This window comes from Elgaria multicarinata, chromosome 20, assembly GCF_023053635.1.
Source record: "Elgaria multicarinata webbii isolate HBS135686 ecotype San Diego chromosome 20, rElgMul1.1.pri, whole genome shotgun sequence".
In the NCBI taxonomy this organism is placed as follows: Eukaryota; Metazoa; Chordata; class Lepidosauria; order Squamata; family Anguidae; genus Elgaria; species Elgaria multicarinata.
The window spans coordinates 20,124,748-20,149,880 of NC_086190.1; the positions used below are offsets into that span (position 1 = coordinate 20,124,748).

The window sequence follows — 25,133 nt, forward strand, 5'->3', positions numbered from 1 at the left end:
TTGCAATTATGTGAGCGCACCCATTGTGACCTCCGTGGGCATGGCGAGGGGTGTGAGGTCATGCCACCTACAAGGAGCTCACCATGGGCCTGGCTGGGCTAGGCTGTGCCTCTGGGGATGGACCTTTAAGGCAGGGCACTGCAGTGCCCATTCGTCTGCTGGCTAGGGCTGATGGGGGGGGGGGGGAGACGAATGCTGAGCGGCTACTCGGGATCCTCCGCAGACCCAGCTGGGCTGCTCCTGTGGCGTCTCAGCCTCCATGAGTGGAGACACTCAGCCGGAGGCTGCAGGATGCGGGAGGGTTGTGCCCTTCCCAGAGCCATTGAGCGGTGGCTCTGGAGCAGGGGTAGGAGACATGTTGTCATCCCCCCAAACAAAAAAAAATGGGATGGCAATTCTCATTATCCCTGGCCATTGGGTATGCTAGAGCTGGGGCTTATGGGAGTTTGGCAGGTGTCAAGAAAAACTAAATTCAGCTCCGCGTCACTTACGAATACCATAAAGCTCTTTGCTGGTTGTTTCTGACTTTTATTCTGCTTTTGCTGCAAAGGTCCCCAGCAGCGTTGTCCGCCAGCGCCCTCGCAGCCCGATCTTCGCAGTCTTGAGGACTAGAAACTTGCTTTCCTACTCCGAAGGGGGCGGGGGACCAGTTGAACTCCGCTCCCGAGAGCCGCGTCTGTTCCTCTCACCGCCCGCCAGGAGGAGCCGCTTCGAGAGGAAGCGTCGTTCTAGGCCCTTGCCTCGCTCTATGACCCTGAGTTCCGGGGTTCTCGCTTGCTTCCGCTTCCGCTTCCGTCCTGGGAGGGCTGGGATTGCCCTGAAGGAACGCGGAAGTTTCCCATCCACGGTAGGCAGTGCGTCCCTCTGCTTTCCTTTTCTCTTCGCTCTCCGCTCTAGCCTGAGCGGGAGGGGAGGCGGTGCTTTTGTAAGTACGACACTTCCGGTTGAAAATTGGTAGGTAGCAGATGGCGGAGACGTTTTTCGACCTGGGCTGGAGGCGCTTTTGCTCAAGGAGAAGGGGCGGGCTCCGCTTCGTGTTTCGCCTTCTGCCCCCGTGCCTCCCTCTACACGGCGGCCCCCAACGCGGATGCCCAAAGCCCCTCTTCCTTAACTCTTTGGACTTCAGGCGGAAGCAGGAACAGTCGGGAAGGGCGGCCGGCGCGCACGCGCAGCCGCGCAAGGCAGCTGGAGACCCGTATTTCCGGGTTCTCCGGTTGCCAAGATGGCGGAGAGCGAGGCGTACGAGTCGGTGCTGTGCGTGAAGCCGGAGGTCCACGTCTACCGCGTGCCGCCGCGCGCCTCCAACCGGGGCTACAGGTGAGGCGCCAGGGCGGGGGCTGCGCCGCTGAGCATGTGCAGAGAGCCGCTGCCCACCTGACGCGCGTCGCAGGCTTCGTGAGATGGGCAGCGGCGCAGCGGGCGGGGGCGTCGTCGCTGCCTGAAGCCGCGGGTGCGAGAGAGCCAGAGCAGAGCAGAGCATGCGGGTCCCAGGGCGCAAGGCCCGCTTCCCGCCACGCGACCCCCTTCCGGCCGAGGGCGAGCAGCTCAGGGCAGGCGGGAAGCGGGGCACAGCCCTCTGCAAGCGCGCGGATTCCTATCGAGGCACGAGGCGGACACGATGCTGCAGAAGTGCCGCCGCTGGGCGTGGGGCGGGAGGCGGCGGCGGGAGGCGGCGGCGGAGGCCCTTCAAGCGGGCGGGGGCGGGGGCGAGGGGCCAGTTCGGCCCCAAAGGACGTTCTGGCTCTGCTGCTGCTCTTCGAGTTTTAGCCGGGTTGAGCCACAGGCGGCCCTGCAGGTGTTTTGGCCCACAGCTCCCAGCAGCCCTCGCCAGCACAGCTTCCGGTCAGGCATGGAGAGAGATGCAGGCCGACACGTTTGGATTAAGGCGACTCCTTGCGCGGCTTCATCCAGGTGTATGGGAGGGAGGGAGGCAGGGAGCCAGCCATGACCTCGAGCATGGCTCCCACGGGCCTCCCTCCGCGGTGCAGCCTGGCCAGTTCCTCCTTGCGCTGCCCTGCAGCCTTCCGGTAGGGACACACCGGCGGCTCCTCGCATGCGCAGCGTTACCCAGGCACTCAGGGGAGGAGGGTGAGGCTACAGCAGGCAGTGGTTTCAGAAACAAGATAAAGCTGGAGGGGAGGACAGCAAAGAAAGGGGGATGGACAGCAGGCGGACCAAATAGCCAGCCCCTTGAGAAGGAACGATGGGGAGGGGGGAGATGAGAGATGAAGAAGCTGCTGTTGTTGTTGTGCCCCCTCCTCTTTCTCAGGAGGACTGGCACGCGTGGAAGTGAGTTGTTAAGGTGGCCGGGCGGTGAAGGTCTCCCACCTCTCGAAGGAACTAGAAACAGAGGGAAGCGGTTGTGGAGGATGCTAAACTGGGATTAGAGAGGAAGGGGAAGGAAGCTGTTATAAGAGGAGGTGCACGTGGGGGTGGAAGAAGCTAGCCCTTGGCACAGAGAATCCATACGTGTGAAAGCAGAAGGGGAGGACAAATGGTAGATGAGTAAAAGTTCTTTGAAAGACAAGGGGAAGGAGGAAAACACATAAGGTAAAAAGGCTTTCCCACTCTGCATCAGCAAATTCGGCCTAAAATGGGGAGGTTGAATCATGACACCTCCAGAACCTCTGTCTGATCTTAGTACGAGGAAAGCCGCAAGGAAATTGCTGGGGCAAAGAACTAAATTGCAAGCCAAACGCCCCCTCCATCTGCTACTGTTTTCTGACTGGCTCTGCCACCCCCACCCACCCCGTGCTGCCACTTTGTGGTCGGTGGGCCTCAGTAACTTTCAGTTCTCTCACGTCTGCCCTTTGGATAGAAAGTTTGAGAAATCAGAAAAGAGAAAGTTTGGGAAAAGATGAGCTTTGAAGAAAAGGAAAATGGAGGGTGAATGTCCTATGTAAGAGGCAGCCCAGGAGAAAGCGGGGCGGGGGTGTGTGTGTGCCTGGTTTCTGCAGCTGTACTGGCAACGTCCGTTTCTGTCTTAATGTGTTGGTCACATGGCAGATGCACTGCAGAAGAGGAGCCTGCTGGGCTTGGGGCCTTTTCACCCTTGACCGGCCGCGTCTTCTCTTCCCCCTGCTAGGGCTGCAGAATGGCAGCTGGACCAGCCGGCCTGGAGTGGCCGGATGCGCATCACGGCCAAAGGGAACGTGGCTTACATCAAGCTGGAGGACAAGAATTCAGGTAAAGAGCAGGTGGGGGGGGGAGGCAAACTCCGGAGCAGTTTGAAGAAAGCCCCTTGCTGAAGGCCCCCAAGAATTCACCGGTGGAAGGAGGCGAGGTGTCTGCGTTTAGTTTAGGAGGCCCAGCCAATTCGAAAAGCCCCCAGAGACGCCCGCTATGGAGGCAGAACGGCAGTCCATAGCGGCCGTGGTTGGAGTCCTGAGAGACCCAGTGCTACACAGACACCCCTCCCACTTCCTTGTGCAACTTATTTTTGAACTTGCTACGTCTTGGAGGTATCAGTGAAAGTTGATACTTGAACCCCTGAAGCAAGACAAAGCTGCAGTTGTGTAGCTAGGAAAATACATTACTGTATCTAATGTGTAGCCGTTTTCCCAAAATTTTCAAATTAAACCCAAACGTGTACCTGTTTGTGGATGTGGCGTATGCAGGGAGCTGACACCCTTGGAGTAGGAAAAGCAGCAGAGCAGGCCGTGCTCTGGCACTGCAAGTCAGTTCCTGACCCTTGCTTTCCCCCCTCCAGGAGAACTCTTTGCCCAGGCACCCGTGGACCAGTTTCCCAGCATTGCTGTGGAGGGCGTGACAGACTCCAGCCGCTACTTTGTCATTCGGATCGAGGACGGGAACGGTATGGGGGCGGGGTTGGGATCTTGTCCTCTCGGGCAGGGGACAGCAGCCTCCTTCCTGCTCAGGCTGGAATGGTTCTGAGCGGGGCCCCTTCCAAGCCAGGACTTTAGGGTAGCCCAAAGAAGTCCTCCTCAGAAGGGATCTCGTCAAGCTCACGAGGCTGGTGGTGGGCCCTTCCCTCCCTGCCTGTGTGGGACGAAGGCCCTGCCACTGTGGCCTTGCGGCAGGGGCCTTTGGCCTGTGACCCTCCCAGGGCTCCTCTCCCTCAGCAGGTCCGGCTGGCTTTCTCGGCTCCCTCTGTGCTCCCTCCCCCCAGCGCTGCTGCTACTTGGCCAGCTTGTGCTAGCACTGTTGGCAAGCAGGCTGACGATCCGGGAGTCTTGCTCCCATAGTGCCTGCTGTGGCAGCGGGGCCTCCGGTTATCCTGCCCCCCCTCCCCGGCCAGCTCTCCCCTTCTCCCACCACTTCGCTCTGCCCAGCCCCGGGGACACTCCTTGCCGCTCACCTGGCGTGCCGTAACGAGCGGCCAGCCACTCGCTGTGTGAAGCTGACTGGGCCGGGCTTCTCTTGCAGGGCGCCGGGCGTTCATTGGCGTCGGCTTTGTGGACCGAGGCGACGCCTTTGACTTCAATGTGGCGCTGCAGGACCACTTCAAGTGAGTGCCCCCCCTCCTCCATGGCCCTTCTGCATCTGGCACAGTCCCCGGCTGGAGTTCTCTGGGCTTTTTCCTCCGGGCATCACAGTCTCAGAAGGGCAAAGGGGTCAAACAGCAGCAGCAGCAGCAGCAGCAGCTTCTCATGCCCAGGAGAACTGCAGCTCCTCTTTCTGTTCTGCGGCTTCTTTGAAATGCTGCTTTGGGACAAAAAGCAACCCGTCGAAAGGGGTAGTGTCAGTCTGCGTGCAAAGTGAAGACTCGGCCCTTGGGGAGCAGCTGTAGCAGCAGCCCTGACAGTGGGGGGCACCCCCTCTGCAGCCGTGGTCTCTGCCTTTCAGGGCTCCTGTCCTGGCTGCAATAGAGCGAGCTCTGCGGAAACCCCTCACCTTGAGGCAAGACGAGCCGCAGCACCCGTTTCACGGAGACGGTCGGCAGCAGGCCCAGGTTTCCTGCCCGTCGGCCTCCGGTGGGCTGCGTGGGGAGGGGCCTCTTTGCTAGAGCGAGCCAGCAGGGCCGTCCCCCGCCCTCCTCACATTCCCTGCGGCCAGGCTAGAGCAAGAGGTCTGGCCTTTGCCGTCTTGGAGTTGTCCTGGGACAGAAGTTCCTGCGTTTCGGGCTCTTGGGTGTTCCCTGGAAGGCGGAAGGCTCCTGCTCCTCTGCTTACTTCTCCTCTTTGGCAGGTGGGTCAAGCAGCAGAGTGAGCTGGCCAAGCAGGCCCAGAACCCAGACCAGGGCCCCAAACTGGACTTGGGCTTCAAGGAGGGGCAAACCATCAAGCTCAACATCGCGGTGAGACTTCTCTGGGCTTGTGGGGCAGTGGCTGCTGGAAAGGGGGTTGCAAAGCGAGCGGTGCCAGGTGACCCGAGAAGACAAGCCCCCAGCTGCTGGGGAGACCAGCCGGGGTCACTAGCCCTATAGGGCCTGGAGGAATGTTCCGTCCTGACCACAGATGACGACGATGGGTCAGATCGTGAGCAAAGTGCCCACCCCGAAGTCTCCCCGAGCCCCTTTCCTGGAGATGTGGACCTCCCTCGCCCTGTCTCCCGTGGCGTAGCTGCCTCTCTGGAACTGACGGAGGCCGGGCTTTGTGTTAGCCGGCCACCTGTTTTTCTCTTTTCTGTGGCCCAGGTGACAAGGCTTTAAAAAAACACCACAGCGCTATGAAAATAGTGGGAGGGAGGGAACTTTCCTGCACTGCTTTTTATCAGTGTGGTGTTTGTGCCTAAATGTCTGTGAGGAGAAGAAAAGAGCCAAACACAATTGCTGAAAGCTCCCGGAGGGGTGTTTTTTGTCAGCTCAGGAAATCCCCTGAAAACTGCGCTTTGTGGCTGCTTTCTCGCTGGAGAAGGCTGTGGCAGCTGTGCTGCTGGAAGGGAGGGGAGGGGAGGAGGGAGGGAGGGCTGGTCCCGTCCTGCAGGCTGGTCTCCCCCCTCACTCAGCGAAGCACCTGAAGTCTTTTTCCGCATGGGGAGAGCGCGACTCCTTTGCCCAGAGAATATCGTTCAGGCCTCCGGCTGCTTTGCCACGGGACTTGAATGCTTTTCGGTCTCCCCATAGAACGTGAAGAAGAAGGACGGCTCCTCTGGGAGCAGGCTGCGAGCAGCAAGCTCAGGGGGGCCCAGCCTCATCCCGCCCCCTCCAGGAGGCAAGGCGTCCTTCGGCCCTCTGCCCGGGGAGCAGCTTCTGTCGTGCCCTGCAGAGTCCGTGGCAAATCTCGGCCAAGCAGGTCTGTGGCTCCCGCCGGCCCAGATCAGGCTGGCAAAGGGGAGGGGATGTGGCCGCCCCTCTGGCTCCTTGGCCCTGGGAGTGTCAGGCTGACGGAGCTGCCTGGCAGGTCTCGCTTGGGGACCTTTTCCAGGCATGCCCGGAGCTCTTGGGGCGCCTCTCTGGCTGGCCTGCATCCGCAGTGTGAACCGAGCGTGCCCCAGGGCCTGCCTGCAGTGCTGGAGGCAACGGCTCCTTCTGCTACCAGCCTCCAGAAGCAGACTTGGTGGGTGGGTGGGGGTCACTGGGAAAACACCTCCAAGTGGCAAAAGCCGATCTGTCTCTTCCTTCCCCCACTGCCCATGTGTCAGCAGATGCCTCCGGATCATGGCCGCCTCAGCCCCCAAGCTCCACCACAGAAGCTGCTGCTGACATCTGGGGAGACTTCACTAAAGCTTCTGGGTGAGGAGACACCCCCCCCCTTTCTTGGGTGATGGCTAGAGGAGACTCCACCCCCCCACCCCTGCATCTTTAGGGGATAGGACAGTGCCACAGATACGTCCACGCTGCTGCATCCGGACTTTTGCAGGCATCTGGCATTGCGGTCTGGCCCCCCTGCCCTGCGCCATTAGCTGCGCCGTATTCCTGCCTTTTTTGCTCTGCTTCCGCGTTTGTGGTTGCAAAGTCCCCTGCAGCAGCTGAATGGCGGTGTTTGCCTTTCCCCTCTCGCAGGTCTGTCTCTGGCCAGAGTCAGCAGAGCTCCGGCTGGGTCCAGTTCTAAGCCGGCGGGGGCCTCTCGTGCTTCTCTTGCCGGATGGCCAAGGAGGGATCCTCTGCCGTTTTCGTTGTGGACCAAAGAAGCCTGGGTCAAGGAAGGCGCTCTCGGCATGCTTTGAGAGATCCCTGCTCAGGACACGTTCACTTTGGGCATGTGGGGGAAGGGAAGTGGGGGGGGGCTACGCAAGTCTTCCCTCCCCCCTCCAAAGAAGTGTACGCTTGGGGGGATTCCATACACTGCCCAGAAGAGGGGGCTTCTTTCTGCACTCAAATTGGAGCTGGTGACATTGGATGCCTGGAGGGGGGAGAGCAGCGGCCACCAGCCTTGGTTGCAGAGATGACCCTGGCAAAGCTGTTGCATCTCAAAGGAAGGTTCTCGCCTTCCGTCTGGACTGCTGCCCCCCTCCCCCCACCTCTCCCCTCCCTGTCCCGTGGAAGAGAAGGGGCAGAATTCCTGTTGCAGGAGAGGGGTTGTGGTAGATTTCCTGCGTGTGTGTGGTGTGTGATCTCTGGAATGCACTGTACAGCCAGGGTGTGTGTGTGCGTGCGCGGGAGAGACACAGCTCAGAGGAGTGTCATGGGATAGCTGATGATCCCGATGAGTGGGATCCATCTGGACCCAAGCAGCTGCAGCTGCAGCCCCTGGCAGGAACAGATTGGGGGGGGGGGGCTCTTTCCGTGACCAATGGCACGCGCGCACACACACCACTCTCCTCGGCTGGGTTATGGCTGCGAATGTAAACCAGGCTTAAACCTGTGGGGCATTCCTTCCTGAAGTGCCACGTGCGGAATGTCTTCCTGCTGGGAGCGAGAGCAGCTGGGCCTTCGACGGTCAGGCAGTAGAGCTGGCTGCCGAGAGCCCTCGTGGGCTGCCTGGGCGGTGGCTGCCTTCCACCTCGTCCCCCCAGGATGGCTGCCTTGTGCTGCTCGGTGTTGTGAAGTGCCTCTTCCTCCCTCTCTCCCTCCTCCTCCCACAGAGCAGTCAGTAGCCGGATCTCTCAGGCAGACGTCTCTTGGGTGTGAAACTCCTCCCATTCCTTATGTTGTGTCATTAAACAAACAATAATCCTATTTTTGAAGAGAATCCTGGGTTTTTCTCTTCATTTTGCAGGAATTTGGCCTGTGGCGCTTCAGATGTCGTGAAGGACAAAAGCGTCTTCTGGGCCTCATTGAGGAACTGGACTTGAACTCTCTTTTGAAATACAGCTCTTAGACGGAGCACCCACCCACCCTTAACTATTTATGCCTAGGTAAAGGCCTTAAAACAAAGTGTTTTACTATTATGCAACTTTGTGACGTTTTTGCCTTTTGTATTTTTGAGGTGGTTTATGAGTAAAATATATACTTGTATCTATCTGGAACCCGTTATTTTGATTTAGGGAGAGACAGAAGCAGAAATGCACAGGTGTGAGAGAACAAAAAGCCCCAGGGGGACGTTGATAGTAAAACGAGGGGCGGGAACGGCCCGTGTACGGCTGCCAGTGGGTCGCCCTTCGTTCCAGGCTCCAAGTCCTTCGCAGAGAGGAGCTTGGCTTCAGAGCTGCATTTACGTTTCATGCTAAAAAGAAAAAGTGGGGGGGGGGTGAAGGCGTAGAAGCTAAGGCCTCTGTGTCTGCCAGCGGGAGCCCTGCGCTTGCCCAGAGGCTCACTTCAAACATTCCATGGCTGCGTTTTGGCACTTGTGACTAAACCTGGGTTCCTTTTTGAGCCAGAATGCTGCGGGCTGGCAGAAGTGGTGTCCCTCAACCCCATAATCCTGAAATACCGTCCCCGTAGGGCAGAGCACTGGGTGACGGTTTTCCTCTAAGGGGGCCTGTCTACTCAGATGTCAAATCTCATAGCAGACTTTAAAGTTGGACGTGTAAGAGCCCTGCTGGGCCTGACATCTAGCCCAGCCTCCTGCTTCCAAGAGACTGGCCCAGCGGGAGGCCAGAGCACGCGCCTTCTTCCATTTGCTTCGCTGTCTTCTGAATATCGGGATGGTTGTTTTTAATCCTAATGTCCCGCCTCATCCCCAGCGCTCAGAGGGAGATTACAGAAACCTCCCGTGACCCTAGAGGCTCCCGGCCGGCCTCACAGCCCTCAGCCCAACATGCACATCTAGCCTGGAGCCCTTCCAAGCTTTCCAAGATCCAGGGTGCGTGGGAGATGCTACAGGATCTAGGAGCAGAAGCCGGCAGCCGGTTCCTTTCCCAGCAGGGCCCAGGGGGCCTCAAGCGCCACCCTTCCAGGAAGCCGGCTTGTTTCCCGGGCGCCCTGCAGGCAGCGCTAATAACCCCGGGCAGATTAAGGAGCTTATGGTGCCACTGCGTAGACGTCACCCTGCAGGTGGAGTCAAGGCCTCTCGCAAGCCTTGGTGTGGGTTGCAGGAGCAGCAAGTGCCGGAGGCATGAATGCTTCTGGCAAAGGGAAGGCCCGGCCTCCGCCAGGTGCCCAGCGCTATAGTAATGCAGCAGCAGCGGCGGTGTGAGAAGCTGAAGCCAACGGACGGCCCAGCTGGTCTGCAGCAGCCTCTGAGCGAGCGCTGGACTGGTGAGTTCACCTGGAAGGTGGGGAGCGTGCCAGGAGTAACCGAGTCCGTTCAAGGCTTAATCCCATCCAGGAGGGGCATATGGCGCTCAGCCCTGCCTGAAGCCCCTGGCTTGGCTTGGCCGGTTCCCCTGCCCTCCCATTATCATACTGTGCAGCTGTGTCTTTCCTTACTGGGGGGAAGGAAATGAACTCTGCATGTGCTCTTAGGCACACTTTTTATAGGGCTGGGTGTGGAGACTGGAAATCAGGTCCTGGAGTGAAGAGCCTTTTCTGCTTTCGCCAGGGAGTTCTTGTTGGCCCTGGGCTCTTGCACCCAGGTTGCATCCGACCACCACCACTCCAGTGTCCTGCTCCCAAGAGACCCCGTCCCGGGCCTCACCTCTTGCTGCTCCGGTCCCACTCTTGGGAATCAGAAATCCTTGCCGTCTTACCAGCTTGCTTCTAACCCCGCCTGTTCGGGGTTGTAGACAAGGCAGAAACTCAACAGGTACGTCGCTTCTGGGCTCGGGAGGTGTCAGCTGTGGCATTTGCGAGGCTCTCCCTGCAAAGTGTGTCTCCCCACACCCCGGAATGGATTCAATGTGTGTGTGTGGGGGGGGGGAGAGACTGGGTTCTAAGCCCCCCGGGGTGCGGGTGGGGCAAGATGAGGCGCTGCATCCGCGCCCGCCTCGGCGAGAGCGCTACTGTTGAGACCCTCCGCGCCCTCCCTCTGGCTCCTCCCCGCGGGTGGCCGAGGCCGGGCGTCTTCTAGGACCCCGGAGCGCCGGGAAGGGGCGGCTCCCGACCGACGCCTGTAGCCCCTCCCCTCGGCGGCATCCGCTCTCCGAGCCCGGGCCCGCCTCCTTGGGGCGGCCGGGAGGGGAGGGAGGTGTCTCCCGGCGCCCTCCGCGCAGAGCCAGCCCGGGCGCAGCTCCGTGGAGGCAGCCCCGGTCCCTACCCGCTGGAGGCAGGCGCCTAGCCCAGGCTGAAGCAGGGCCCCGGAGGGGTGGGCGCTGTCGCGGGACCCCCGCCCCATGAGCACCCCAGAGGCTACAGAGCCCGAGCTGGAGGCTGTGATTCAGGTCAGTCGCGGGGCGGCGGTGCAATGCGAAAGTTTAGCGGGACGCGGGCGCCTGCCCTGGTGCCTCGGCGGCGGCTCCGGGACCAGTCCGCCAAATGCGCGCCCGCCCGGCCGCCCCCGCTTGGCCAGCCGAGGCGAGAGCGACTTCTTCCCCTTCCTCGTTGTTCTGTCCTGTGGAGACCCCCGGGAAAACTCCCCGCCCCCGGGGCCACGTCCGGGAGGGGGAGGAAGCCAGGCAGGCAGGCCCCGCTGGAGTTCAAAGCATCGCTCCTCCAACTGGGGCCCCCTCGCAACGCCCCCCCCCCCCGCTGCAGGTTTTCTGACTCCCCCCCCCCCCCAAAAGCTGAAGAAGCCGGAGCTGAGGGAACCGGGGATCCCCAGAGGGGGTCAAGGAGTCAGCCGCGTTCCCTGGCCCTGTGGCAGAGGATCCCGGGGTGCAACAGCAGCCAACACATACACGTCGACCCCTTCCAGGGGGCAGCGGGTGCCATAGCCGAACGAACGGTGCACGGTGGGCTCCTTTGCTCGTTCTCTCCAGGCCCTTGTACCGTCCAGGAAATTCTTCCTTGGCTCAAAAGAGCCAGCTGGCCGGGAGTTTGTGCTCTCGCTTCTTCCCTTGGCTGGATTGCAGGGCAACGTGGACGGACCCACAGCAGTGGATAGGCAGGCATGTCTGGTGGAAAGAGGGGGTCAGGCCAGATGACCCTATGGTGCCCCTGTGAGATGTTTAGAAGCATTTTGGTGTGGAAGCAAGGGGGCTGAGAGCACCCTCCCTCGAGCCACCTTTTGATCCATGGCACAGAAGTGAGGCCAGGCTCCGTGTCTCATTGTGCAGGTGACCTTTAAAACCTTCTATGGGATCACATTGGCACAAGCGGGCGCCTGATTGGATTGCTGGGCATTAGGGCACTATATCTGTGTCTCCCTTTATATAGAAGCCACCGAGCATCCCTGGGGCCAAGGCACAGGTGGGGCTGGTTCACGGTCCGATCCGGGAAGGGAAAGACATCCCCCCGCCCCCCCCGCCCCCCGCTCAAAGGGACGGTAGACGGAGCTGCTCAGATTGAAGGGTCGTTCCCTGCATAGGGAACGGTGGTCCAGAACCTCCTTTACCTCTGAGCACGCCTGAAGCGGGGACTCTGCAAGGAGCTCAGGCTTTCAAGTTAGAGGCTGAGTTGACCTGGAGGCCCCTGATTTGAGACAGAGGGAGGGGCTTTTCACCTCCACTGCAAGGCAGGTGGAGCGGGCTTGTGTGTATGTGTGTGTGTGTGTGTGTGTGCGTGTATGTGTGTGTGCGCGCGCTTCCTGGAGCTGCCCCTTTTAGAGGAAGAACCCTGACTGGCACGGCGATCACATTTCGTCCTTTGTGAGTGAGTTCTGGTTATGTGTGGACGCCCCACTGATCTCCTTACATGGGGCTAGAAAAGACTTCTTCTCCTCTAGGGTCTCTGGGTTCTCCTCCCCCCCCCCCCGCCCCCCAGCATGGGGCTGGCTCCGTCATTTGACTTGCCTGAGCTCTTTTCTCTGTGCGGCCTCAGTTGGATGGACTGGTTTTGGGGGGAGCTGGTGCATGGGTCGCCCTGCACCACCCTTCCCCAGCCGGATGCCCTCCAGAAGATTTGGGCCTCTACTCCCATCAGGCCCAGCAGTCAGGAATGCTGGGAGTTGTAGTCCCAAACATCTGGAGGCCTCAGCTTCGGGAAGGCTTGTTCCCTCCCCACCCCTAGCAGCTCCCTGAGGGAGTTTGCTCTTATTCCCATTTTATCGATGGGGGCTCTGAGGCAGAGAGCGACTTTTGCCCAAACTCCTGGGTGCAGCTTGGAGGCTTCTCTCCTGGGCCCAAGGGCTGACCGTGCCAGGGGGCCTTTGGGGGCAAGCAGGTATCATTCCGTGACGCCCATGAGGCCTTCTCTCCCAGCCTCCACATTGCAGTGGGTCAACTGACATGGGGCTCCTTTAGGAACCCACCATCCGTCCCGTCCCCAGAGGAGGCTGCGTCCCAGGTGTAACGCTTCGGTGCGCTCAGGTCTGGCTTCTGCCACTTAGGTGCCACTTTCTTATCTGGCAGAAATTGGAGAGCAGTGTCCTGGTCTCAGCTGAAGGAAAAAGCCTCTCCGTCAGGGGTGCCTCTGAAGACTCGCCACCTACCCGCCTGCCGGCCCGGATCCGAGAGATCGTGACCAAGAACCTTTCGGAAAGCGATTGCCAAGGTACGTCTTGGAAACACCGGTCTTTTGGGCCTCTGCTTGAACCGAGAGAACCACAGGTTGGAAGGAAGTGCGCTCCTGCCACTCCTGCTCCTTGTTTCCTGGTTGCTGCTTGCGACCTAGATCCTGCGGGGACACATGCCCTTATTTCTCCTTGCTTGGCTGAAAGAAGGCTGAGCTCCGGTCCAGCTGGCGACCTGGCAGGATGGCTCTTTTGCTCCTCCGACTCCCGGGAGGAGACAGGTGGGGAAGACCGAAGGAGCTCTTGGTGCTTCCGGTCTGCTTCTGAGCTTCTGCCACTGAGTTCCAGATGGCACATTCTCCTCCCTCGAGTAGCAGGCTAACCTGCAGGCTCCCCGTGGCTCCGTGGCCAGGCTGTGCCAAGCTGGCCGCAAGGCTCTTCACCAGGCCTGACTCTTGGCACCACTGTGATTCTGTTGCCAAGCAGTCCATGGTGGGCAAAGGGCATTTGCGACAGGCGGCCGAGGGCAGAGAAGCAGAAGGAGAAGGCAGGCGGCAGGGAGCAACCGGCGTGTGGGTGTGGGTGGGTGTTTCTCTCCCTCTGTCTGTCTGAGGCGTGCCGCTGCCTTTTGGGTGTAGTGACTCTGAGGTGCGGTTTGCGGAGCTCTGCAGGGAGCCCCTGAGGCAGCTTGCTGACTCCGTGATGTTATCCGACCCCCTCTGAAAGCTCTCTCAGCCCATGGCCGTTAGGGCAGAGTTCTAGGCCTTCATTCTGTCTTGCGGAGAGGGAGGCTGGACTCAGCCTTAGCAGGCTGAGGTCAGCTTCACCCTGGAACCACGGCCCTTCTTCCTGGGCTGCGCAGCCGTGCAAGAGCAGAGGATGGGCGCAGCCGAAGGTCTTCTGCCTGGGAAGCAAAGGCGCCTCTTCCCCCAGGGAGTGCTTGCCAATGGCTGGTTGCCGGCAGCTTCTTTTCCCCAGCCAGGTGCCCTCAAGACATGGTGGACCACAACGTCCATCATTCCCAGCCAGCACGGGAATGGGGAAGGCTGAGTTAGGAAGTGGCCACAAATGTCCCCTCGCTTCCCTTCAGTGCCCCCCCCCCACGTTTCTTTATTCTCCACAGTTCTGGACCGTGCGTTTCTGCGTGTTTCGGCCATCACGCTGCACAGCGTGCTGCCGTGTGCGCAGACGATCCTGCTAGACTTGAAGGTCCACCGTGTCTGTAGTCAGTGGTGAATAGCCTGGAGAGGGAGTTTTCTTTCTTACTCAAGCCATGATGAGGAATCGGTATCATGAATGGCTTATTTTGGACCAGCTGTATTACAGTGGGCTTGTGGGTTCCCCAGCGTGCCTTGCTCTGTCGGCGCAAGGCATGCTGGGCCCTTGGTTCCTTGGCGTTGCTTGGCGTGTCCCATTGCAGAAGGATTTGGGGGTGGGGGTTCAACTCCCACCCGGTTCAACTCCTGCCTTCCCCTTCTGTCCCCGCAGCAGCCTTCCAGGGCGAGATGTCGTCCTTGCTTTCCCTCCAGGAGGAGAACCGCATCCTACAACAGGAGCTGTCCCGAGTGGAGGACTTGCTGGCTCAGAGCCGCGCAGAGCGCGATGAGCTGGCCATCAAATACAACGCCATCAGCGAGAGGGTAGGCGCTGGACCCCAGCGAGAGGGTGGGGCCGGTTGCTGCTTAGGAAACCAGGGGACATTTATTCAGTACCGCTGGTGGGTGTGCTGGGCACTGTATGGAGGAGCTTGCAGGGTGCGTGAGCAGGCTGCCAGGGCCACGGGCAGCCTTGGGGGTGGATGCCATGATTGGCTTGGGCTACAATGAAATATTGGCTTGCCAAAATGAGTTGCGGAATAACACGAGAAGGAAGAGAGGTGTCTGCCCCCAAGGAGCTTGCAGTCACTGTAATGAGCCCGCGTCTTGGTGCAGGTGGTGCTGGGAGATTCCTGTTGCTTCCTGAACAGTGGGTGGGCGGGCTTCAGTCTGCACCAGCCAGGGGAATGACCTACGCCCAAGTGCAGGTTGGCTCCTGTTCTCTCTGTCCCCCTTCCTTGCGCCTTTCTGACGGCCCTGCTGAAGCCGTGGAGTCCATCTCTCCCCTGCCTGGAGACAGAGCGTTTCCCATTATTGCTGTACCCAGTTTCCCATCATGAATTGCTTATTCATGTTTCCCCCCAGAGTTGTCCCCAATAAGTTTGCCTGGCGGGATGCGTCTCTACGCTAGTTGCAGCAGTTTCTCCTCCACATCCGAAGCCTTAGGCCTGTCTGGACTTGCCCGTCTGGATGAATGGGACCAGGGCTTGCTGGGACGCGCCTTCTGGCCGGGAAGTCTGGGCTCGCGCTGGTCCTTGGGATGGATTCAAAAGGAGGCAGCACGTTGCCCTGCAGGATGTCAGGCGAATTGTGGCCAGGGTTTGTCTCATCCGCTCAAGGCAGGGCCATCGCTCCATGCAAGAAATCATAGGAGATTCATGGCTAGGATTTTAAGCATGGTGTTTATCAGTTGCAATCTGCATATGAGCGAAGCGATAGCGGCTTGGAGAAAAACAGCCTTCTCTGTGTTTAGATAGTGCAGGCGTGTTGTAGCAGGCGCTGCCCCAGGAGGTGTGCATGCGCCTCTGAGGGAGGGAGAAGGTGGACGGCCTTTTCTAAGACGGTATCCATGATCCGTGGCTTTTGTAAGTACCAGTATTCCAAAACTCATTTTAAAGCCTGCTGCCCAGTTAATCAGAGGTGCCCTTTTCAATCCATTAATCATTGCAGCTCCAGTGGTCCTAGCGACAATCCTGCAAGGCAGGACAGTGGGGTTACTTTCACATTGCTCTTTGGGTGGCTGGGATCAGTGGGTCCATCTGTGGTACAGCTGAGGTTTGGACCTCCTGGCTGGTGGTTCTGTCTTGTCACCTCAGAAGGCCCTGATGCTTGAGTGCCCAATCTGGTGTAGCGGGTAGAGTATCGGCCTGGGACTGGGGAGAGCCAGGTTCTGGGTGACGTTGGGCCAGCCGGTGACTCTCAGCCCTAACTGGCCTCGCAGGGTTGTGGTGAGCATAAAAGGGAGAGGAGGAGGAGGAGGAGGACGTAAGCCACCTTCGGTTCCTTGCAAGAGGAAAAAAGGTGGGCTGTAGTTGTAATAAGACTAGGACTTTGAATCATAGAATTGTGGAGTAGGAAGGGACCACAAGGATCATCTAGACCAACCCTCTGCAACGTGAGGAAGACCAATTAAACAATCCATGAGAGGTGGCAGTCTGGCCTCTTCTTAAAAACCTCCAGAAATGGAGAACTCACAACCTCCGTAGGTAAACTGTTCCACAGACCTTACCATCGGGAAGTTTTTCCTTATATTTAAACCAAAATTTAACCAGGGCTTGAGAGCTCTTTTCTGGATAGTTTGTAGCTCCCAGTGAGGTACCAGGGCTCAGGAGAGGGGGAGGGGGAGGAGAGAGTTGGCCTGCGAAGACATTGTGCAAAATGCTCCTTAAAGAATGCTCTGCATGTCCCTGGGGGAAGGGGGAGCATGGGGTCTCCTCTCCTTGCAAAGCCCCATGGGGGGGGGGGGTCAAGCTCATGTGCTATGGTGGCCATGGTGACCGGCAGGAGAATTTAAATAGGCTGCAGGTTGCCATGGCAGCTGTTGCCTGGGGAGAGGGTAAACTTTGCTCACACCATTCCCCGTCCTGGCCCAATTTTGAGTGTGTACATGTGGTTTTTAAAAAATGTCAGTCCTTTTTTTCAGAGGCTTGAATATTTGAAAAGTGGGAGCAGCAGAGATGACTCGAGGCCAGGGCAGGGCAGGGAGGTTTCACGCCTCTTCTCCATTTTTAAATTGCCCTGAGCTTGGAAATCTCTCTGATTTTAAAAAGCAAACACGTTCAGTGGGTTTTCTTGCCAGATTAGAAGTGTGTTGCGGCCTCTCCGGGCCTCTCTCAGAGTCACCCCCGTCCAGCAAGTCAGGTCCAGCCAGAGCGGCCTTAATGCTCGGGGGGGAGACGGGGGGTGTGTCTCTTGGTCTGCCTTGCCCAGGCTTGCCCCCGAGCTCTCCGGGATTTCTGCCAGGAGGGGAGGGGCGTCTTCCCCCTCGCCTGCTACCTGACCCCTTGGCCTCTCTCAGGATCGCCTCCTCCGACCGTCCCTCTCCCCAAGGTCTCTGGCAGGGAGAGGCTCCCAAACGCCCCCTTGAACTGCAGATGCGGTGGGGGATTGAACCCGGGCCCTTCTGCCGCTGGGTGGTCTCTTCTCCCACCTCACCCCCCGCCACTGAAATTTCTCTTCCTTCCCAGCCTAGACGGCTGCTGGCTTCTGCCAGCTCAGGCTGTTTGTTCGCCTTTCCCCCTCCCGTCCCCTCCAGTTGAATGCATGTCTACCTCAAAAGGAAGAGGGGGGTTGATTTAAAAGGCAGGGAGGCAGGGAGCAAACCCCTTTCTCTGGCTCTTTTGAAGAAGGATTCTTGGTATGAAAGGGAGGGAGGGAAGGGGGAGAAGAATCAGCGCTCCATCACGAGGCGCTGGCTGGGCCTATGGCTGGGCACGGAGAGCAGCAGCAGGTGGATTAGGGTCCCTCCTGCTGCCACTGCTGGGCGTCCCTCCCTTTCTCCCTCCCTCCCTCCCTCCCGGGCTCCCTCCGCTGAGAAAGGGCTTTTTGCTCTCTGGGGCTCTGAGCAGACAATGGGCCCAGCCCTTGCTCTCCGCCTCTTCCCGTGGCAGTGGTAGTGGCAGCTGCCGGTCCAAGCCTCCTCCTCCTCCTCTGCGTTCTTCCAGGCAGGGAGGGGAGCCGGGGAGGCCCATGTCTGGCCAGGCTGCCCCCGAGAAGGAGCCCCCGGGGGTTGCCCCCTCTGAGCCCCCTGCAGAACAGCCGCCTGTGGGGCTCTATGTCCGGAAGCGAGTGGAGCGGGCAAGTGGCGCCGGCTGGCATGCGCGGGGGGGAGGGTGGCGCGGCTGGCGCAGCGGGGGGGAGGCCCTGCGCTTTGCTGAGAGCCTGGGGTGGGGAAGGGTGCTGATGATCCCACTGCGCCCCTTTTGCCCCGTGGGGCTCCAGTCGTGGGCCGGCTCTGGCAGCCCAAATGTGCAGCTGAGCCTCTGGGCTGTGCCGCGGCGGCTTTTGTGCCTTTCATTGTTTGCCAGTTGCAATGTTCTTGCTGGCCAGGGATGCCGCGAGTGGTGTTGGGGCTGTGGGGTTAAGTCCTCTGGGGAGTGGCTCCTCCTCCCCCTCCTCCCCCCAGCATAAGACAGAGGAGGCTGCAGATGGGGTGCACAGAATCGTGCCTGTTTTACGCTGACGTCTTCTCCCCCTTCGCCTTCTCGCCTCGAGGGGAGACGCGACACCCCGTTGGCCTCCGGTCTCTGCCACGCTTTGCTGCACAGCTGGAGGAGAGTTTGCGCCTGAAGGGGCCCGACCCGGTGACCAACGCAGATGTGGGTATTCGCTGCTCCCTCTGCCCCCCCCCCCCCCCCAGTCATAGTGGCGCTCTGCTTCCCGAAGGGGGTTCAGTCCACAGGGCCATTTTGCGCTTCTGGCCAACGGTGTTTTCGCTCCCTTGTGGGCCGAGACCCTTCTCCGACCGGCCCAGTTCTGCTCAGCCATCAGGTGGGGTGTGTGTGAGGAAGGAAAGCGATTGCCTGGAGACCCCCTTCAGAGACCCCCCGCCAGGCTTAGTGTTGGCTCCTAGTTCCCGGCCCCTGAATGCTGGGTGTAATCCTCAGGAAGAGAGGGTCTCTGAGCCCATGCAGAATGCCACCTCTTCACAGAGTCTTTCTGTGCATCTGCATTTCGGGCATGGAGGCCAGAGGGCGAGGGGGGCAGGCGTGAGCTCTTGCCCCTCATTCTCTTTGGGGATGGGACCCAGCATGGAGAAAGCTTCTGTTCACGTTAAAGACCCTCAGCCTGCAGTGGTGTTCACCGGCTAGTTCAACCCGATATCGAAGCTCCAGCTCCCTCCTCCTCCTCCTCCTCCTCGCCATCTTGCGTGCCCACCTCCTGACTGCCAGTGGCCTTCCTTCTGACCCTCCTCCTGCTCCTTGGGCCCTGCGTGTGGCCCTTTCCCCTCTTTGGCTCTGGCGCCTTCAGGCCTCCATGGATCCTTTTCTCCAGTTCTTTCTGACCCTCCGTCTCCCTCGGCGCTGGCCTCTTGGCCCTCCAGCCTTCCCTGCCTGCTTGCCTTACCCATCCCCACCTCTCCTTTGAGCCTGCTAGAGTTAGTAAAAATTCTTGTGTTTTGGCACCTTCACTCTGAGCAGTTAAAATGTTTGTGGACATTCCGTGACGTCGGAGCAGCACAACCAGTGGCTGCGGGACCTGGCAGTATGCTACTTGGTGTGTGTGTGTGTGTAAGCAAAACGGTGTCATTATTCTGAAGCTTGGAGGGCATCACTTTGGGCATTGCTGGGTAAAGGCAGGGCCCCATTTCCCTCCTGGAGAGCATGCCATGGGCATACTTGGCCAGCCTAGCGCTCCTAGCCCATTTGACTGCTGCCCACTTGCGCACTAACCTTGCGGTGTCTTTTGATGTGGAAGCTGGAGCAGGCCATCCGCTGGAGCGCCACAGGGCTGGGTGCCTGGCCAAGGGAGGCAGAGCTGAGGAGGAAGAACCAGATGGTAAGATGCTGCTGCTACTGCTGTTGCCTGGATGGGCTGCTTCAGGATGCCGGGGGGGGGGGGGGCGTTGAGCAAACGCGGGGGCTTTCCGCTTGGGGCACTGTCTCTAGAGCCTATACACACACAGTGGCCTCAGAGGCTAGGGAGCTGGTGTGAGTGTGTCCGTGTCTGTGTGTCCGTGTCCCCTTCGTCTCTTCCCCCTTTGCTGAGAGCAAAAGGGGCCATTCAGAGAGCAGCCTCACTGCAGGGCGAGTTTCCATCAGGCAAAGCTTGTGCGGGCAAGCCCTGGAGGCTTCTGGTGCCCTGTGCAGCTCCGTCAGGCAGGGCTCGTGGCAAAGAGGGGGGTTTGGTGGAGCCCCACGGGACCCAGCAGACGCCTCTGGCCTGCTGCCTGGGGTGGGGGAGGCTCTCGTTTCACGCTGTCCCACACCTTCCTGATTCTCATTTCTGAGTCTCCCCGGCACCCTCTTCATTCTTGCCAGTCTAGGCTAGATTTCCAGCTCTCTGCCCAAGGGGCCACTGAGGGACTTCTGTGCTGCTGCGTGCAATGCCCAGCATACCTTTGGTGCTGAATAAATCATTTGACGGGCGGCGTGGGGGCTCTGGTCATGGGTGTCTTTCTGTACAGCAGTTTTCCCAACAAGAGGGGTGCAAGAGCTCTCCAGGCTAGCAGAGGGGGACAAGTTAGCTTTGGAGGTGGGAACTTGGAGTTGAGTGTGAGGCTGTGAGAGAAGGCTCTGCGCCCAGGGATGGCTGCGGCCGCGACAGCAACAGCAGCGGTGTATTTTGGATTCTCTCTTCTTCCTGCAAAGGGTCTTGATCCTCTTCCGGTTCCCTTTGCCCTCCTCCTCCTCAGCTGGAGCAGGCCCTGCGCCTGGAGACAGGGGAGCGGGAGCGGGAGTCGCTGGAGAACAAGAGCCTGGCCCAGCAGAACATCGATCTGCGCCGGCGGCTGGATGAGGAGCAAGCGGCCTACAAGCGCAAGCTCCAGGCCTACCAGGAGGGGCAGCAGCGGCAGGCCCAGCTGGTGCAGAAGCTGCAGGCCAAGGTGAGCCCCCTGCCCTGCCCTGCCCTGCCCTCTCCCGGAGACCAGGACAGGAGTCGGCATAGGGCGGAATCCATACTTTGGTTTAGTTACAGCAGGTGAAGGAAACTAAGGGGCCGTTGTGCCACAGCTTTCATGGGCTAGTAAAAGCTCCTGTGGGCCAGTAACTTCTTTGCGAGGATGCTTTTCTAGCCCTTTTAAATTAATTGGCCAAGTGCTTTGCCACCTCTGCCCTTGCAGCAGCCTGCGGTTTGCTCCCATTTTACGGATGGGCGGACTGAAGGGGTTGCCCTGAGTCCACGTGGCAGAGTTGGGAACTACCATATTTCTTCAATTCTAAGATGCACTTTCCCCCCCATATAAACACCTTTAAAAACGGGGTGCGTCTTACAATCGCAGGCGTGTCTTAGGGTTTTTTTTCTGTTGGTACTGAAATTAGTGTGCATCTTACAATCGATGGCGTCTTACAATCGAAGGTAGGTTCCCTCAAAACCCAGGTCTGTCTTTACTGGACCATGCTGGCTTGTGCGTGGGACGCCAGTTTTGTCGTTGATGACTCTTGTGGTTCCAGGCAGAGAGATCTGGGACCGGGAGGAGCTTGGGATCTCCGGCCACCATTGTCAGGGTCCCTTTTGGAGGGGGCGGAGAGACCCAAGGCCCTTTAAGCCAGCTTGGAAGCAGGTCCTTGGGCTGCTTTAACCCTCCAATGAATGCCGTCAGATTTGAGGGAAACAAAAGCAGGGTGCCTCCGTATGCCCAAGTGATCTACCTTGGAATGGGGCAGGTGCTATGGGCAGCACCCCTGCCCCCGCCCCCGCCCCCAGTGTTGCAGCAGGAGGACTCCGGAGTGCGTGATCCTCTCTGGCCACCAGGCCCCGCCCTGCTGGGCTGACGAGCGCTGGAACGAGCCGCGCTTCAGCCTTGGCCCGTCTTCCCCTTCCCTCCTTGTTTCCTTGCAGGTTCTCCAGTACAAAAAGAAGTGTGGTGACCAAGAGCAGCAGCTGCTGGAGAAATCGACGGAGCTGGAGCAGCAGCGCCTAGTGGTGAGCCCCTTCTCTTGACCTGGCTTAAGGGTGAGGGCGCGCATGTGTCTCTAGGCTGTGCCGGCCGCCCTTCTGCGGAGGCTGTGGGGAGGTGGCAGCCCTCCGTCCTTCTCCCGTGAGGAACCCTTCCATGGTCTCCTGTGTTTTCTCTGCCTTTGAGCTGATTAATTCTCAAGCGACGGCTGCAGGGCGTTGTCCCTTTCTTAGAATCCCTACATCCTGGGATGCGTGTGATGACCTCAAATGCCTAAGAAATAGGGAATGTTTTTATTTATTTGTTTAAGACATTTGTATCCTGCTCTACATTGTACAGATATTTTTATTGATTGATTGGTCTTATTTAAATGAATAGAATAGCAGAGAGGAAACAGAATGGGGCAGAATCTTAGGCCTTTGGTGCGTCCCGAGGGCTTCTCGTGCCTTTGGGGTCCGGGGCAGGTGTGTGTGTCAGCACCTCAGTTTCAGGAGCCCCCGGGTCCTCTGGCATCTATTTCGTGTTTCTCAAACTGTCACCCCCATGTGTCAGAAGAGGGGTGATTGTGGGAGCTCAGTACCTGCGGGGGAGGCCCTCTGCATGTGCCTGGAATCCCTCTGCACGTGTTTTGAGGGCTGGGGACAGTGGGTACTGAATCTCCAGGGGCAGGGAGCATCCCGCCTCCTATTTGTTATGGTTGGACAAACGCTGCTCCCGAATTTAACACGATGCGTTCCCATGTTCGCTGCTCCGGAAGCGATTTTAGATAGGGAGTGGTATATCAATACCGTAAATAAAGGAAGCTGCGCCCAGGGCGGCCCTCCTTGATTGATTTGATTGATTTATTACATTTATATACCACCCCATAGCCGAAGCTGTCTGGGTGGTTTACAAAAGTTAAAAACAGTGAACATTAAAAAGTATGCAAAATTTAAAACCATCAAAAACATAAACCGTATCAAAACAACAGTATCCATTTAAAAACAACAGTTCTGGGGTCCGTTAAAAAACAAACAAACTTAGTGTTGTTAAATGCCTGGGAAAAGAGAAAAGTCTTGACCTGGCGCCGAAAAGATAACGATGTTGGCGCCAGGCAAGCCTCATCGGGGAGATCATTCCATAATTGGGGGGCCACCACTGAAAAGGCCCTCTCCCTGGTCGCCATCCTCCGAGCTTCCCTCGGAGTAGGCACTCGGAGGAGGACCTTAGACGTGGAGTGCAGTGTACGGGTAGGTTCATGTCCTTGGGTGCGCCCCAGCGTGTTCTCTCAGCCCCGGCTGCTTCTGCTCTCCACCTCTGCCTTAGAGCCGCCTGGACCTCACAGAGTCACGCCTGCGCCATGACGAGGAGCACAGCAACGACCTGGAGAACGCCCTGATCCGCCTGGAGGAGGAGCAGCAGAGGCGAGTCCGGGGCGAAACGCGCGAGCTCTGTTCCTGCACTGCCCAGAGAGCTTTAGCTGTTGGGCAGTAGGAACATGTAAATAAATAAAATGAATGAATGAACGAATTAGTTAAGTTGAGGAAGACGGATCCAGGAAAATCCAGGTGAGAAAAGGAGTTCAGGGGGGTGGAATCACCCTCAAAAGAATAATCAAAAATAAAAAACAAAAAGATTTGAAAATAATATAGTGGTTTCAACCTTAATGAGGGGATAGTCCAAAATTTAAACAAAGCAAAATAGAGGGCCGGGGAAGAAGCTTTGAAAATGGAATAGTGACATTTCAGCCTCGTTAAAGAATAGACTAAAAGTTAAAAACTTCCTGATTGTTAGAGCAGTGCGACAATGGAACCAGTTACCTAGGGAGGTGGTGGGCTCTCCCACACTGGAGGCCTTCAAGAGGCAGCTGGACAGCCCTCTGTCAGGGATGCTTTAGGGTGGATTCCTGCATTGAGCAGGGGGTTGGACTCGATGGCCTTGAAGACCCCTTCCAACTCTTTGATTCTATGAAAGTGGAGCCCCAGAGGCGGGGGGGAGGCGAGAGGCCTCACTCCCCCCCCCCCCCCAGGCCCAGTCCTCTCCTCAGTCCGGTCCCCTCAGCAAGTGACAAGGGGGGATCCTCTCACCCCAATGTGATCCCCTGTACTGCGACGTGATCCAGCTTTACCTCAGTGTGGTGAAGTGGTTCCCTGTGTGCCGGCGAGGCCCCCTCCCCCACCCCCTCAGTTTCCCTCAGAAGCGGCCATATTGGCCTTCCGAGGAGAGTGGTCTGGCCGGGGCCTTTTGCCCTCGGAAACCGGGAAGAGGCAGAGCTATGGGCTGAGGAAACGGGAGGGTTCCGGGGCGCTTCTTCCTCCACGCAACATGGCTGAGAGATTTAGGGCACCGTTTTATGCATGTCGAGGCAGAAACTTGAAGCCCTACGGACCCCCTCAGCCAGCAGGGATGGTGCCCTTTCCCCTCCCTTCAAAAAGGGGCCGTTTCCTGGGAGCCATCGTGGCCGAGGGAGGAAAGAGGCTGAGGGGACTTTCGTTTCCCGCCCTTTTTCTCTCTGCCCCCCCCCAAGCCTCCCTCCGAGCTGAGGGGACTTTAGTTTCCCGCCCTTTTTCTCTCGCCCCCCCCCCAAGCCTCCCTCCGAGCTGAGGGGACTTTCGTTTCCCGCCCTTTTTCTCCCGCCCCCCTCTGGAGCTGCAAGGAAGGCCGGAGGAGCCATTTCTGTCCTGTTGGTGGCCGCCTCTCCCTCCCTTCGCCTCCAAGAGAGGCTGCTAGGAGCTGTGTGTGTCTCTCTCTCTGCGTGGCTACTTGCGACATGGGTGAAGAAGTGAACCAGACTTGCCTCATGAGTTCAGGGGTTCCCCTGCTTAGCAGGTGGTGCTGTGGGCGGCCCCTGGACAGGCCCCCATGGAACACTGCTGCCTGGGCCTGGATGGATATATTCATCCTGCCTTTCCACCAAACAAACGGTGCTCAGCAGTAATAAAACCAAGATTAAAATAAACGTGGTGAAAGGTTGCCTTTGGCCTAAGGGGCTACCAAAACAGGAGCCTCAGCGGCAGAACCTAGTTCTCCCTTGGGGCGCAGCAGCGGAGGCTTCTGCCTGGCGTGGTAGAGGACAGGATTGGGCCCTCTGCATTTTCCTGCCCCCCCCACGGCAGACCATAAATATAGGGCTTGTGATATAGGGAGTGGGGGGGTGGTGGTTTTGTCCATACGCCTTTCTTTGGCAGGTACTCCTTTTGGGGAGACTTTGAAGATGTTATAATTTATTTTATTCATTTGTTTCCTGCCAAGAAAAATGGCGCACCTATAATTAAAAAAGCCCCTCCTTCCTCCGTGCCCTAATATGACAGCCCCTTTTGCTGGTGCCTGACGTCCCTTTAAAGGCAGAGATTATAGGGACTTCACAGTTTTCCTAACAGGGTGGCAAGATCCTCTCAGTACGGAGCAGGGTTTGAAAGTTTCACTGAGCCGGAGAACTTTTCTCCACAGACAGTTGGGTAACTTTAAGGCAAGCAAGAAGGTTGTTGCCGAACACTTGCTGGGGTTTGATATGGGTCACTCTTCTTCCGCAGTGAAGGCTTTTCTGTCCTCTGGTTTATGGTCCACATTCTCTGAAGAATCCTCCTAGGTCTCCCTGGGTCTCGGAGTAACGACGGGGCCTCCCTGACACACGCACAGATCCTCTTCAACTGTACCCTGAGCTACAGGGCAGGAAGGGACGGGCCCTGGTGGATCCAAGTCAGCCCCAGGCTGGTGCTCTCCAGGTGGTTGGACTTCAATTCCCATCACCCCAGCCAGGACATAAACGCTGGGAATCATAGTCCAAAA

General features: G+C 58.5%; 2 protein-coding genes across 3 annotated transcripts in view; both read left to right on the forward strand.

Moving 5' to 3' along the window:
• Positions 1 to 879: 879 nt before the first annotated feature.
• Positions 880 to 8,985, forward strand: NECAP2 (NECAP endocytosis associated 2). Of its 2 annotated transcripts, XR_010026356.1 has the most exons (9): positions 880 to 1,317; positions 3,086 to 3,186; positions 3,710 to 3,814; positions 4,387 to 4,468; positions 5,149 to 5,257; positions 6,026 to 6,194; positions 6,547 to 6,634; positions 6,905 to 8,199; positions 8,968 to 8,985. XR_010026356.1 is itself a non-coding variant. In XM_063145350.1 (8 exons), the coding sequence occupies exons 1-8, from the start codon at positions 1,223 to 1,225 to the stop codon at positions 6,951 to 6,953; spliced, it is 798 nt and encodes a 265-aa protein (XP_063001420.1). In that variant the 5' UTR covers positions 880 to 1,222; the 3' UTR covers positions 6,954 to 8,299. The 2 variants fall into 2 exon arrangements, 1 of the variants encoding a protein (XP_063001420.1); XM_063145350.1 differs by lacking the exon at positions 8,968 to 8,985 and having other exon boundaries at positions 6,905 to 8,299.
• Positions 8,986 to 10,471: 1,486 nt separating this feature from the next.
• The window catches only part of CROCC (ciliary rootlet coiled-coil, rootletin), a 35,912-nt gene continuing 21,250 nt past the window's right edge, over positions 10,472 to 25,133 (forward strand). Inside the window, exons 1-9 of the mRNA XM_063145349.1 lie at positions 10,472 to 10,542; positions 12,610 to 12,751; positions 14,199 to 14,350; positions 15,279 to 15,390; positions 18,020 to 18,123; positions 19,223 to 19,303; positions 20,160 to 20,351; positions 21,308 to 21,391; positions 22,671 to 22,768. Coding sequence (XP_063001419.1) covers positions 10,495 to 10,542; positions 12,610 to 12,751; positions 14,199 to 14,350; positions 15,279 to 15,390; positions 18,020 to 18,123; positions 19,223 to 19,303; positions 20,160 to 20,351; positions 21,308 to 21,391; positions 22,671 to 22,768 — 1,013 coding nt within the window. The 5' untranslated portion in view covers positions 10,472 to 10,494. The remainder of the gene's footprint in view (positions 10,543 to 12,609; positions 12,752 to 14,198; positions 14,351 to 15,278; positions 15,391 to 18,019; positions 18,124 to 19,222; positions 19,304 to 20,159; positions 20,352 to 21,307; positions 21,392 to 22,670; positions 22,769 to 25,133) is intronic.